The following is a 15,264-nucleotide window of genomic DNA, read 5'->3' as shown; positions in this document are numbered from 1 at the left end:
AAAAAACAAAGGACCAGCAATAGACTAAAAAGATACAAATGAAACAAACTGTGCTTTAATGTTTATTTTATGCAAGTCTCAAGCAGTTTACAGCCTACTACAGAAATTAATAGTCAAATGTAAAATAAAACAGCAGTCTTCACTGTAAGAATTAAACTTTTTTGTTTCTTAAAGCTACAAAAGTCCTTCACTCAAGAGCAGTGTGTGATTATAGATTTGTCTTTTGTTGTTTGATTAATAAACACACAGTCGCAGCAGGAAAATAGCCCGCTGTTACTTTAAGAGCCGCATGGATCCAAATTACCGTAACACACGTGTTTTCATTCTCAACTCTTTACGTTCATTCATTACATGACCGACAAAGGTATACATGAATAATCACTAAGCGCAGCATTTTGACACATTTTTGCGTGTATTTGAGCATTTAGGTGCGCACCTTAGGCTAAATGATGACTTTACATGTCCGTGTTCTGTTCTGTCTCTAAGCGCATATCTCTCCCTGAGGAGCAGTGAAAGTTTATTTCACGCTTTTAAAAACATGAATAAATATACTTTTATAAATAAAGCATGTCCCATTATGCAAATGTCATGTAACATGATTTTACTGATTTGCATGGGAAATTGGGCTTTTATGGAGGAACGAAAGTGCAGCGTTGCAAAAAGGGGGCAGAATGGGGCGCAATAATCGTTTTATCTCGATTATTGTATTTTCATGATCGTTGGAGGCCAAAATCAAACCGTTTTTTCAATTAATTGCACAACTCTACTATCCATCTATCTGTACATTTATATTTAAAGATTAAAAATATATACTTATCTATCCACTCATCTAGCTAGCTATCTACCCATATATCTATCTTCCCACCTACCTATCTATCTAAAAACCTACCCATCTATCTTATCTCCACTCCTACATTTAAAGCTTAACTATATCTATCTACCCATCTACTTACCCAACTACTCATCCATTCATCCACTTACCTACCCATCCTTATCTATTGTTCAACAAAAGGATCTGCAGATGGAGTCACATTTCAATAATCTAACAATAATCAATCTTAATCTCTTCCATCCAATCATTAGATCATTTTTGAACACTCTAGTACTTTGTCTTTAAGTCATTACAAAACCTCCAAACCTATTTGCTACAGTATCTAACTGTGTAACCTCAAGTTTCTGTTGTGTAACCGATTGTATAATGCTAAAACAAGCAGAAAGAACCTATAAAAAAGCTCTGAATTTGGAAATGTTTGCTACGCAAAACCACTAATGTGGTCACAAAAATCAATTTCAAACAGAATCATTTTAGATCAAGAGCACGTTTACCCAGCTAGCCACAAAAATGTTGATGTTTTCTAAAGCAATTATTTGAGACAGTAAAAGCAATAATACTTACGTTGGCAGTGTCCATCTACCTCCTCGAAGCCTGGCCGGCACACACAGCGGCCGATGGGCACCAGCCAACCTCCATCGGCACTGCAAAACATCCGTGGTGCTTCGAGCTCTTCCGCATCCTCCACACAAGTACCACGCACTTCCACCAGCGCTGAATCGCCTCCCGTCACCGTGTCCGGGAACCGGGCCAGATTGAGCACCGCCAGAGGACAGCGCTTATAAAAGACTCTCACCGACACCAGAGCAATGCAAGCGCCCAGGTCTTGAAATGCCAGGTACAAGCCCCTCTTACTAAGACCACTGATGTCTCGCACTTCCGTATTCAACTTCATGACACGATCCCCAACATCGGTCTGCGTAAAGCTCTCGTCAGCTGCTATAGTGTCAATCTTGACATACTGGCTCTCTCGAATGTGGCGCAAAGGTGCAGCGACGGCATTGTTGGATTCGTGATAGTACACGTTAAATGTCTCCTTACAGGTTCCAGGCACTCCTGGAAGGCTGTTGCAGTCACGCAGGGTGAATTTGATCTCCACGTAGACACGCTGCGCACCTTCTCGCTGGATCAGTCCAGTGCGCAACCAGTTGTTCTGATTGGCTTCCATGACATTGCACACCTGATACGTCCTCATAGGAATGTTCCTCTCATCCATAACACTGATCTCCTCCCACTGACAAACAGACAAAAAAGTCGATCAATACAAAGAGACACACATCCCTTAATGCTTTGGTAATTGCACTTTGCACTTTGGTTCTGATCTTTCTAGGCTCTTAGAGTGGGTTCTAAAAGATTCTGACAGACACATGATGGTCCCATTATGAGAAAAGGCTTCATTTAACTGTCAGCAGGAGGAAAGTGCATTTGACAGACAATCAGCTCCAAGTTATGAACTGCATTGTCTCAGTTATTTTGTTCATGCATAAATCAACTCATTGTTTATGCAGAGAAAATGTTATAATTGTACTTTGTAAACTTAATTTGTTAAAAGGTAAACAACAAAGGCGAAAACCATGAAAAATAACTTGGTTTGGCACTGACGTCAGTAAGTCTGTAGGTTAATAATAATAATAGCACAAAAAGTAGCAATGTGAATCGTTCAAATCTTTCAGTTTAAAAGTGTAGTATGCATATTGCTGAACATGACAAACCTTTAACACTTCCCCTGCTTTATAAGCATCACACAAAAGCATGAGATATTTCTCTTTACAGGCACTCATGAATCCGAGCATGACTACTTGTGCCAAGGCCACTATTACAATTCATCATCATGTGAAAATGGATTTGAATGAATAAAACGAAAGCGTGGGATAAGAACCAACTCCCACAGAGGAGAAAGAGAATCGTTACTCAGCGGGTTGGCAGGGTTGTTTGAAATGAGACTTTCTTACGACCCCCCCATAGCCTGTATATTCACAGAGGGGAGCGGTGAGCATTTTTGACAGTCAGAAAGATCAAGAAAAGATCAAGCAGTACACTTTAAATCTGGGGTGTAACAGCACTGGTTGGATAAGGAGAAACAGTTAAATATATGGCCTATTAATTAAAAGTTTTAAGTTCAAACCCCAAAAAGGACAACCATAAGACGTTACAATGGTTGTGCAGCATCCAGAATTTACAATGCTTTTTTAAATTCCAATTCAGTTGCTAAATTTGAATTAGAATGTACAGAAAGTAAAATGAAATTTCAAAGAAATTTCTTACATTTAAAAAAACTGTGGCCAAGACAAACTTCATATCTATAAGCCTTGAAATTTGATGGTTTGTAGGCTTTACAGATAGCTAGAACAATAGATACATACTTAGATATCTAAAAAAAAAACACTTAATTTACCAGAGTGCATTGTCTATTTTGAATTGATTTGAACTGTTACTCTTTAAATTCCTTTTATTGGATGTTGAAGCATAAAAAACTTTGCACTCATCCCAAAACCTGTGACAGTGGCTTCCACACTGAACTGATTTCTGGTACAAATCTTTGGCAAAGGTACTGTGAGAAAGCCCTAAGGCAATTTTCACAAGCATAGAGCTCCTAATCATAGGTTTTTGTTGTTGTTGTTGTTGTTGTTTTAAGATGATTGATCTATTTTGGCTGTGCTTTACAGACTTTCACAAGTACTTACCCCCTCTGGTGGATATGCTTCCCAACCCAGATCACCTGGGGTAGACATGGAGTCGAGTAGAGTAACTGTAAAAGAATGAAAAGGACAGAGATGCACAGTTAATCAAAGCCACAGTGCTAGTATACTTACTAGAAAACATCATATTTTACAGTTTTATCATAAACAACAATGGGGTTTTTACACAGCATGATGTCATGTAAAGCATGAATCATTCAAGGCTACAGTATTTCTGAATAAAATATAGACAACGGAGCTCTACAAATGTCAGAATCACTTGTAACAGTCTTTTCAACACTTTGCATTTGAGGTTATTCATTCCAGTTTTATTTAGATGGTACATGACATATACAGTGGATTTAAACCTCAACAACTTCTACAACTAAGCGCAATAATCTAAAATCAGATGGAGTTAGATATTCAGTTGTGAACATTTCCAGCTCCTCACGCAGTCTTTTTGACATCTGTTCTCACATCAATGTTTTCAGAGGTTGATGGTGCTATTTTTGCTACAATCTTTCAATCTCCCATTGGTCAGAGCCCTGAACTTCCCACTTTGAGCTCCATTCCAAACCAATTACATCGCTAGCAACCAGGGTGATTAATTCTTAATCACATCCAAACCTCAGATGTTCCTCCTCTTTCTCGCTGAATATCAACCTCTCCCTCTCCTGGCACATGTGTGTGCCCTTTTGTGACAATTTCCAAAAAAAAAGGAAGAAGGAAAATGAGAAAAATCAAAGACCATCTGGATCCAAATTTTAATTAAAACCGACTGCCAATGAGTTTGTGTGACATGCAGACAGTGTGCAGTTTGAAATCACACTTTGATGGTTGGTTGATGTGGAAACATGGATTATGTTTGGTTTTATGGGTCATATACAGAGCAATTGGGTAAATTTGATGACGATGCACGAAGAGAAAACCATATGTAGAGTCAAAGCAGGATATTGCTTCTTAACCGAATACAGATTACGATGCCATTAACCGCTGGTGCTCGTGTGGTTGTTTTCTGATGAAGGGGTAAAACCAGACAGGCCAATATATCAGTCCAAACGATCTGGAAATCATTCTGCTCAGCCTTTCAAAGACACATTTAATAAAACAAACAAATGAATACAGCCACATGCCTCACACAGCCCATTAATGCAAACAGCAGGTAACATTTAACTCACAGCTAGGCAAAATATGTAACACCTGAGGCATCAGTTCTGGCTCAGCGAGCATTTTTTAAACAACTGATATACAGTCCCTGATGAAAAGACTTAAATGTTGTGTTTTGGACACCAGGCTATTAAATCACAAACAACTAATATGCTCAAACTTCTAAACCAGCAAGATGATGGTCTATGTTAACTATCTGACCATTTTTTGCAGCAAGACCACTTGGTCAACCAGTTGCACCTGCAAGATCAGGTGTAACCAACTTAACTGACATTGTTTTACAAGTAAACATAATTGCTTTGCTGCTTTCAGCAAGATAAGCACCAAACAGTGACTAACCAGAATAAACTAGCATGAACATCTTTAATCTACAGATCACAGAAGCAAGGAGCCCAGGCTAGATCATTTATTCACTTGCTCAGTTGGGACAGCAGCTCAGATTTAAACTGGCACAAAAAAAATAAACATAGATTTATAAACTTAAAATGTATAATTTCATATTTGCTTTAATAATGTTTTAATAAAATGTGTACATTTATTTTTTAGTTATTTCAAAGGATTGTTTTACAATTTTCACACAATTCACTTATTTTACTGACAAATAACAGTTGCTGGAAATTTTGTTATTAGAAATATTATAGGACATTTTGAGAGAAATAATGGCAAAGTAATTAATGGCATACATGGCAAAACAAGATTGTTTTGTAATTATCAAACCATTCTTACTGATGTTATCTATCACATTCACAAGCCATTTATGCAATTTCAACAAAACTCATTTATGTTAATATTACCTAACTGACAAGTTTAACTGCAAACTTTATGCAAACCAGATGTCACAAAAGACCAAATGTTAAAGAAGTCAAGTTTTCAAACACATAGAAAGTCTTTCAATTCTTTGTAATCCAAAAGGTGAAAGATCCCTTTAATCTATACCCGTCAAAGAAAAAGAGAAAGGATAGTTTCACAAAGCTGGTGTTTCTGCAGTCCTTAAGGAAGAATATAATCAGGCTCACCAAAAGACATGACAGTCCCACACAATAAAATGACAAGATTTCCTAACTAGGTACCATAGAATTCAAAATGATGTTAAGAGATCACATTAAATTAAAAATCGTAAACTTTACATACACTGTGGGTGAAGCATTCATTCTAATAATGGTTGTATGGGATGTTTCCTTTTCACCAGCCAATAATATTTAGCCCCCATTATCTCAAATATGGTTACAGTCTTGTACAGGACCAGGCCAATACATGTGATCTTTACTAAAACAGCTGGTTATATGTTGTGGGGGGGGGGGGCTTTTCTTCATCATTAGCTCTAGGTTATGCAGCTGTTGATATGGCAAATGTTGGAATCCCTCGGAGTGGCTGAGAGATCTCAGCACCTCAGGCCAATAGATGAGATTTACCATTAACACTAGGAAGAGAGCAGTGGTCACAGTGGCGGAGAGTTTTATACATGGGGTGGCCAGTGGGTGGCCAAGGCTAATTCAGGAGGTCCATGATAGAAAATCAGTGTACAACTCCAACCTGGTATAAAAATTTTTTTTTTAAAAATTAGGGCTGACTTTTCTCTAAATATTAAGACTGAAAAGTATTTCAGTTTAAAAAAAAACACACACACTTCTCCCTCAAGTCTCATAAGTCTTTCACATCTGTAAAAATAAATTATGGTTCGTAGAAAAGGACTCTGGGGTTACTGATGCACAAAACACAAAGCCTGCAAAGACGGATATGTCAGTTTCCACAGCATCCACTCAAAGCACGGAAAGCATATCTGTTGTAAGAGATCGGTATCATACAGTCGTCTTGACAGAAGTGGTGGGGTGTATTTGAAATGCAGTCAGCAGTTCCTGTCAGTCACTGCTGGTGGGGCGTCAGAGGTCTGCTCTACTGGGAGGTGGTATTCTGTCTCAACAGACTGATGAGACCTGCCACAGAGATCCTGGCTGTCTGGCACAAGCATCACACTCATTTGACTCGATGCCCAAAATAAAAGCCATCGAGTTACAGCGTGACACCCATGAGTGATCTCCTGATATCCACTGACAAACCTTTTTAACACATATAAATTAAGATGTTCTGGTATTTCCTAAACAGACATGGGTCCAAACACACCAATGGAGATTTTTTGCTTTTTTTTAGGCTGCCCTCACACGCTATCGGAATTACCTTAAATATGAGTTTCCTAGTTAGAAATTGGACACGAAAGGCCTCTTAAGTTGTATTTACAAATGGGAAACTATAAGATAATATAGATAAAGTGTTTCTGAATTTCTGTAAATTTCTAACATGAAAAAAAAAAAAGAAATACTACTGTAGTGACTTACATTTTATTTGTTTTCCCGCCAAATCTATATTGCTTTCTCACATTTTTATGTTTGCTTTTTTATATTTAACTATATAAACAACCATTTGATGCATTTATTTTACTGAAACTACAGAATCATTTATTTGGCTTTCAATGAATAGGACACTACTCTAACCCATATCCATCGGATATTGACAACAATTTTTCAATACATTTCGTCTTTAATAAGATTTCCTCAAGAAATAGGCAGGAAGGAACCTGTATCCTACATGACTCCTAATCTTTCTGACAACAAAGCACTCGAACACAACAAACTAATTTATATATATATATATATATATATATATATATATATATATATATATATATATATATATATATATATATACACATACATACACACACACAAGATCATGACCTTCACACTGGAGCCACAGCTGAAAGACAACAGCAAGAGATATATAAGCCTCACAAACCGAGACAGAAATCACCACACAATCACTGTTATCACCCACACAAATACCAGAGAGCCACAGCATCATATTGTCAAACAGGCTTTGCTGAGATAAACTGAGCTCCGCCCACTCAATAAAGAAAAAAGAAGTGTCAAGTAAAAAGGAATTAAATATCAATGTACTTTTAAATTCATATCTGAATGCACTACATAAAGTGCTAAAGAGGTACAAACTATAGCTGATTATTTTAGGTAAGATCTTACTAGGAGTATTCATTTGTTTTTGTTTTTTACTTATGTGAAAAAAAATAGACACATCTCTTTAAGACAGGAACCACATAAGCTTGTGAATTACAGTGAACACATAAGGGCCCTTTCCAAACCTAATAACGTTTGACCGGCCATGCCAAAGTCTGTTTCATGATTAGTGGTGTAAAAGAGCAGCTGCCAGACATGGCATGAAATGGTGACCTGTGTGTTAGTTAGTGGAAGACAGCAGGGAAGACACTCTTGGGATGTCTCATTAGAAGCACAGACACGGCTCGGACCACACCTGCCGCACTGATGAGTCTGGATGTGTGTGCGGAGACGCACAACATCCAAACAAAACTGCACCCACGTTGGACATGAAATCCCAAGAGGGCATGAAACAGGTTACAACACAACAGCACAAGTCATAATTAGAGAGATTAAACTGGGACACATCAGAAATGGATGAATTCACCTTTGAGTTTGTGGCTTTCATAACGACCCTTTATAATTAAAGGCTGATTAAAGAGATTAGTTTCTCAGAACACCGCTGATAAAAAAAGATGGGGCTGAATCATACAATTTGCCTACCAAAAAATTAAATATTAAAATACTTAGTTCATGAACCTAAAGTTATGAACCTAAATATAATACTTACGGTTAGGGATCAGTTCAATTCCCAAATGAGCATATTTCATAAAACAAATTTTATTTATATTAACAAAATTCTTTAACTTCAATCCAAGGAAAAAAGCTTGGTAATACGCATGAAACAGCCGTTTTCAAATTCGGAATGAGTCTAAATGCAATTAAGTCTTGCATTAATGAAATGCAGGGGTCCAATTCGATAAAACCTCCCAGGATTCATAGCACACGAGCTTCAAATCCCCAGGAGAGCAGAACATCAGTGATAAGTGTAGTGCTGTTAATGAGATATGCACAACAGAATTCACACCGTCTCAGACATTAGAAAACATTAGGGCAGAGTATTGGGTACAGAGGGTAGAGAGCATGTTAATGAAGGTGAAGGAGTGGGTCACACAATAAGGACAGATCAAAGCTGTTGTCAGCTTAAAGGTCTTGTGCACACATGAACACACAAGAGATCTGTTTTAATCAAGTCTCATTACTTTACCAAGACCGAAATGTCCTTAATGCAAAAACGGCATCAGACAAAAGATCAGCTGTTAAAATAGAATGCCTTTAACCCTTGATGGAAAGGTGGGATTTACGTTGATCTTTTTTTTCTGATTAACAAGAGAATGTACAAATCCAACTGAAATGAACATGGAATAATTTTTAAGAGAATCTGATAAATGACTCAGTGTTTGTTAGTCCATACAAAGAAAGTCAATGAGGTCCCATTGGGGGTTTTGGACTCCTTTGACTTGCATTGCAAAAGGCAGCAGTTAAAACATTCTTCAAAACATCTTCTATTATGTTCCACAAAGGATAAAGACATTCTGCTTTGGAACAACATAAGGGTGAATAAATAATGACAGGATTTTCTACAGAACTATTCCTTCAACAAGCTGAAGAAGATTATATTAAGATTACATTTCTACTTTTCACAAGCTCAACGACGATGCTCAAGTAAAGGTAAATAGCACAATAATGAAACGTCTCATTCAGGAGATTCACATGGTTTTTAACCCAATGGAATGCACCCAGCTTCTCGGACACGATCCAAAGCACTCATGTGCCTCTGTCCTTAAATGCCACAGGCATCGAGACTCATTCTACCGCATGAGCTGTCTGATCTGCAGGAGTCTGAATGCAGCCGTGGGCGATAAGGTCTGCAATTCAGAGCAGCAGCACTCAGAAAAATGTAAGAGCACTCATTTTAATGGTTTTGACTCATAGTTATTTATATAAAATCAACTATTTATATATATAAAATCAATTGACTTATTCAACTGATTCAATCAACCTCTACAGGACAACTCTACTATACAATTCACTGCCATTTCCAGCTGAAATGAACACTGGAGGCAGTAAAACAGCAGCAACTTTTATTCCTTTTCACAAAACTTATGATTACAGTGAAGATTAATAAATTATAAATAATTATTTTCCAAATGTATTGCTTTTCTGATGTAGTAAACTTGCTTGGAAGCTCATCTGGTAATGTTACAGCATTGTGGAATGATCAGAGTCCTGAGAAACCTGAGTCACAATAAAAAAGCTCAAAGATTTGTAAAAGCAAACCAAAAAGTCTTACGTTAGCATTAATCTTTTAGATTGATACCTGCAACAACCAATGTAATGAAATGTAGACATATTCACATCCATCTGTTTCGAATAAAACTCCACATGAACGTGGTTATTTTTAAAACCGCAGCTTTTTCTACGTGGTTTGGCTGTTCGTCCACACGTAAACGCAGCACCAGGTCACTGAAACCAAACATTTTTGAAAACGCCTGCCAGGCTGAAGATTTTCAAAAACTCAGGATGGCAGTGTTATCGTGTAGAGAGCAAAACTGGCATTTTTTGGCTTGTGACATCAGAACCAGCACTGTTATCTCCGTCTACTTTAAACTTTTTTTTAGGCTTCTGATTGGCCAACATGGCTTTACGGATGAGATTGCCACCTGTTGGCCTGGCATGCTCTTGACAGTGATTCATAGCATGTGTTTGTTTTTTCATGTGGAGATTTTTTTTTTTTTTAAACAGAAGAAGGAAAAACTCAGTTTATTAAAATACCTGTGTAGCCTACATGTGAAAATGGCCTTAATGTCGTGAAATGTTCAAGAAGCAATGAAACATAATTTTGAAGAAATTTCACCACAGACACATGTTTCCAATGTGTCCAAGTTGGAATCAATAGCGCTTTTCTCTGAGCTTTATATCAGCAAATACATCTGTTGGAAATCAGACTGGTCCATTAAATGTCATATAACCATGCAAAATTTGATTTTGTAACGCTAGCTAGCTCCAAGTTTCCAACCCAGTTTCTTAAACTGAAATGTTCAATAATGAACTGCATGGCAGGTATAGAACAGCAGCAATGTCACGACTAATTAAAATCTGTAAGCAAAGTAAATACCAGTCGAGCACTTAAAGTATTCATGTACAAAACCATCTTTCTATCAACTAGAAGGGGAAAAATAACCAATACCTGCAGAAAACAAAAAGAAGGCCACAGGTTAGACTAATCAACAGACTTCCTCAGACAACCCGCAAACAAGAGAGATGTAAATTCAGGCTTTTCTTTAGGTCAGTAACTAAGAGATGGTGAAAGGGAGAGTGAAAGAACGAGAGCAAAACAGAGCCTCTGAGCACAGCTGAATTGAACATAAAAAGTGTGTTTTCTCATGCTAATTTCCCTGCCAGAGTGCCTGGGAGGGAAACAAAAGCAAACGAGAAACCATCACTAAATGCAGTAAGAACGTGCACAAAGGACAAGCTAATGAGGGGGACCTTAGCGCTAACTAGAAGAGCAAGAGGGCAACAGAAGGCACTTATTAAAAATAAAAATATCTTTATATAGTGTAAAAGGTTGTCACGGGTTCCTCCAGCCTCCAGTCAGCCAAAAGACATCATGCCTAAATGCTCTGCAAAAAATCCTATCCGATAGATTCCTATGCTTTAAATTTATAGTCAAACCTCCCCTAGATCAGTGGTTTGGAGATCCAGATTTTACAGTTAAATGGCCCAAAAATGCACCAAAATTGTTTGCCGTTTATGTAATAATGTCTCTTAATATCACAATAAACTGCCTAAGCCTAACAAGAAGCAAAAATATGAACATATTTAGGTTCCAAATGTATTTATTTTGATGGTTTCACACTGTTGCCAGTAATTCAGATTTTAGGCGATCTAATTTGGCTAGCATCTACTAAGTGTCAATTAATTTATTTTTCTATCCAAACTATGCTCAGTTATATATAATTAGTTTACAGCATATCATTTATTTATTTATCAGATCAGTGACCCATTTTTGGTCTTTAACCAGCTAGTCAAGAACCACGGTATCAATCAACAGTTTTTTACTACATGGGTTAAGCTTGAGCTTGTAAGAATTAAGTTTTTTTTTTAGCAACTTAAAAAAAGTTTCTGCAACATCTTGGTCTTTATTATCTCCAGAGGGGTGTAAATATCCAAGCACTGCAGTAATGTCTTCCAAAAACAGAAAATGTGCTGAGGAAGTCAGTCTTTTGGACCCTGAATGAAAAAAACAATTTAGTCATTAACATTAAATATGTGCTGTGTTTTAGTTCATCCAGAAGACAGATATCAAGCATATGTCGATATGGGACCTGTCTACCATCCTTAGTGCAGAAAATGCTTACAAGACAAAAACTCCAGAACAAGAAGTTAATAAACAGTTCGTTGCCACACAAACACAGATGTAGATCTGCTCACAACACAAACATTCAGAAACATGTTGAAAAAGTCACCTCAGGGATACCACCAGCTGGTAGTTAGAGGAAGTGCACACCTCTATAACAGCTGTATTTTACACCAGCATAATGACAACCATATGTGAAGCTAAAAGATTTACTTAAATATAATGATTATTGAGATGTGCTAAATCGATGAAGTGCCAAAGAACACCCAAAATTTAGACTTGACTCCCACTGTCAAAGCCCAGCAAAGTGTATTTTAATTTTGCAAAGCCTCCAGTCAGCCAAAGACATCATGCCTAAATGCTCTGCACAAAATCCTATCTGATAGATTCCACCTAAATGTGTATTAAACCCACCATTGAACCTTCCTTCTGACAACAGCACAATGGGTGTCTTAATCCTAATCTCATAACAATGAGAAGTAAACCCATTTTAATCCAGTGAGGTTAATTTATTGTCTGATTTTTGAAGGCTCGGAGTGAAATAAGTCAGTGTGGATTGCTGTAAACTGACATCCTGCATCTTTGAACATATAGTCTGAAAATGTGTGATATTTATCTGTTTAAGTTATTTAAAACGACAATAGAGATTTCTAAATCACAAAGGTCTATAAATAATCACTGGTTCACTTGAAATTTAAATTTTTATTCATATCCCTCACTCGCAGAGCAGTTTCAAAGAAGTTAGATTGCACTCATGGGTCAATGTATAGGCTATGATATGTAGGTCTGGATAAGTTAGAATACTAAGTGTCTGTGGAAACAGCTCTCTCTGATAGCTACAAATTAATTGTTTAATTAAGCAAATGAGTGTCTCACATCCATTTGTCACTGCTGGCATTGCCTGTCCAAACCGTAAAAACGCATCAAACCACAACATATAAATACAGCTTGATTTAGTTTCTGAATTGTCTTCTATTAAACATTATTTGTGCATATCCATTATATAAACAACACGGCTATGCATCACCTGTGTCAACCGCTCATGATGGTTTTCAAAAACAGACTACAAAATCAAAGTCCTAAAAAAATTTACTTTTGGGTAGCATTAGATCATATTTGTACATTAATATCGAATGTACATGAATTCCCCTTGATTCGTTTATGATTCATTGACAAAGTCCAATAAAATCCAAGAACATCCCAAGCGCACAAATACGAAAACGACTGTATGCCTTACCTTCATTATCTGGATAATTCCTCAAGGCTTGACACAACACAAATATATGAAAATGAGCAAGGATAAAGTAAATCCTACAGAGAGCCATTTTCAGGCGGCTCCACGCGCTCGCATCCCTGTGCGTAAACTTGGGCTGGTGAGCCGGTGGCTGCGCTGGAGAACTGAACTGAACTGAGCTGAGCTGAGCTGGAGAGGAAACAGCGCGCCTGTTTGAACGAGGATCCGACACTGGCGCGAGCTGCACTCTCTGGCCACAACAAGCTGCATGAAGGGGGCGTCACGCGTGTGACCGTGGCGTCAAAGTAGGCTTGGGTGAGCGCGTATTGCTAGAGGACTTATTTTAGATGAAAATTGCGTAAAAAGTGCTAGTTACTGTCGGTTTTATTCAGTTTGGATAGATAGATAGATAGATAGATAGATAGATAGATAGATAGATAGATAGATAGATAGATAGATAGATAGATAGATAGATAGATAGATAGATAGATAGATAGATAGAGAGAGAGAGATGATTGCTGCTGCCTGGGTTCAGTTCAGATAGATAGATAGATAGATTGCTTATGGATATTTAGATCAGAGGGTCAAAGTCACTTTACTGCCCTGCTGCGGCAACTTGCCGCCACATTCACCTGACCTTGTCATATCATAGGAATGGGGACGCAAAGTGAACCAACACAAGAGAGCCCAAAACCCCAATGTTTGGAATTTAAAGATGAAGGTCAAATCAATACTCTCACTGCTCTTGGAAAAAGGCCACCATATTTCCCCCTCTGCCAGCTGGTTTCTCCCACGCAGGAGCCCTCATAAGCTCTGTCACCTAGCAAAAAAAATTAGATCACATTTCATGTGGTTGAATGTGATGGCAGGAAGTGTAAATGAGATGTCTCTTCTATGTAAGCCCTCTCCAACAATAGCTGACAGACAATCAGGCTCACTGCCCAGGGTGTGTGGAGGAGTGGCGGGGGTGTTTATAATGGCTCAGACAAGCCTGTAGACACCAGAGCTAAAAAAATAAATGCAGTGAGGTTTTTTAGTGCCATTGTCTTTTTATCCGCATTTCTCTGTTCTTCTCTTGATGTCTATCACACTTTTTGGTGACATGCAGGAAAGTCTGGGAAAAAACATGCATGCAGCCACCAAGAAGCTACATTTGAAAGTTTCCACAAAAACAAACCTTCCTTGCACACTTTTATTTTTCTTTTAAAGTTAAATTATAGAAATAGTTCATTTATTCACTTTCATGCTGTTTCAGACTCTTTCTTTTGTGTAAAAAAAAAAAAAAAAAAAAAAAAAAAAAAAAATATATATATATATATATATATATATATATATATATATATATATATATATATATATATATATATATATATACAGGTCCTTCTCAAAAAATTAGCATATTGTAATAAAGTTCATTATTTTCCATAATGTAATGATAAAAATTAAACTTTCATATATTTTAGATTCATTGCACACCAACTGAAATATTTCAGGTCTTTTATTGTTTTAATACTGATGATTTTGGCATACAGCTCATGAAAACCCAAAATTCCTATCTCAAAAAATTAGCATATCATGAAAAGGTTCTCTAAACGAACTATTAACCTAATCATCTGAATCAACTAATTAACTCTAAACACCTGCAAAAGATTCCTGAGGCTTTTAAAAACTCCCAGCCTGGTTCATTACTCAAAACCGCAATCATGGGTAAGACTGCCGACCTGACTGCTGTCCAGAAGGCCATCATTGACACCCTCAAGCGAGAGGGTAAGACACAGAAAGAAATTTCTGAACGAATAGGCTGTTCCCAGAGTGCTGTATCAAGGCACCTCAGTGGGAAGTCTGTGGGAAGGAAAAAGTGTGGCAAAAAACGCTGCACAACGAGAAGAGGTGACCGGACCCTGAGGAAGATTGTGGAGAAGGACCGATTCCAGACCTTGGGGGACCTGCGGAAGCAGTGGACTGAGTCTGGAGTAGAAACATCCAGAGCCACCGTGCACAGGCGTGTGCAGGAAATGGGCTACAGGTGCCGCATTCCCCAGGTC

At 37.6% G+C, this 15,264-nt stretch overlaps 1 protein-coding gene across 1 annotated transcript in view; it reads right to left on the bottom strand.

The window, feature by feature from the left end:
* Positions 1 to 13,460, bottom strand: part of LOC132124140 (ephrin type-A receptor 3-like) — a 62,013-nt gene extending 48,553 nt beyond the window's left edge. The window contains exons 1-3 of the mRNA XM_059534993.1: positions 13,223 to 13,460; positions 3,517 to 3,581; positions 1,397 to 2,066 (exon numbers count right to left, since the gene is read on the bottom strand). Coding sequence (XP_059390976.1) covers positions 1,397 to 2,066; positions 3,517 to 3,581; positions 13,223 to 13,310 — 823 coding nt within the window. The 5' untranslated portion in view covers positions 13,311 to 13,460. The remainder of the gene's footprint in view (positions 1 to 1,396; positions 2,067 to 3,516; positions 3,582 to 13,222) is intronic.
* Positions 13,461 to 15,264: the final 1,804 nt, after the last annotated feature.

Source organism: Carassius carassius, chromosome 42 (genome assembly GCF_963082965.1).
Source record: "Carassius carassius chromosome 42, fCarCar2.1, whole genome shotgun sequence".
NCBI classification, from domain to species: Eukaryota; Metazoa; Chordata; class Actinopteri; order Cypriniformes; family Cyprinidae; genus Carassius; species Carassius carassius.
Note: the sequence above shows the minus strand (reverse complement) of the source record. Positions and strands in the feature narration are given on the sequence as shown.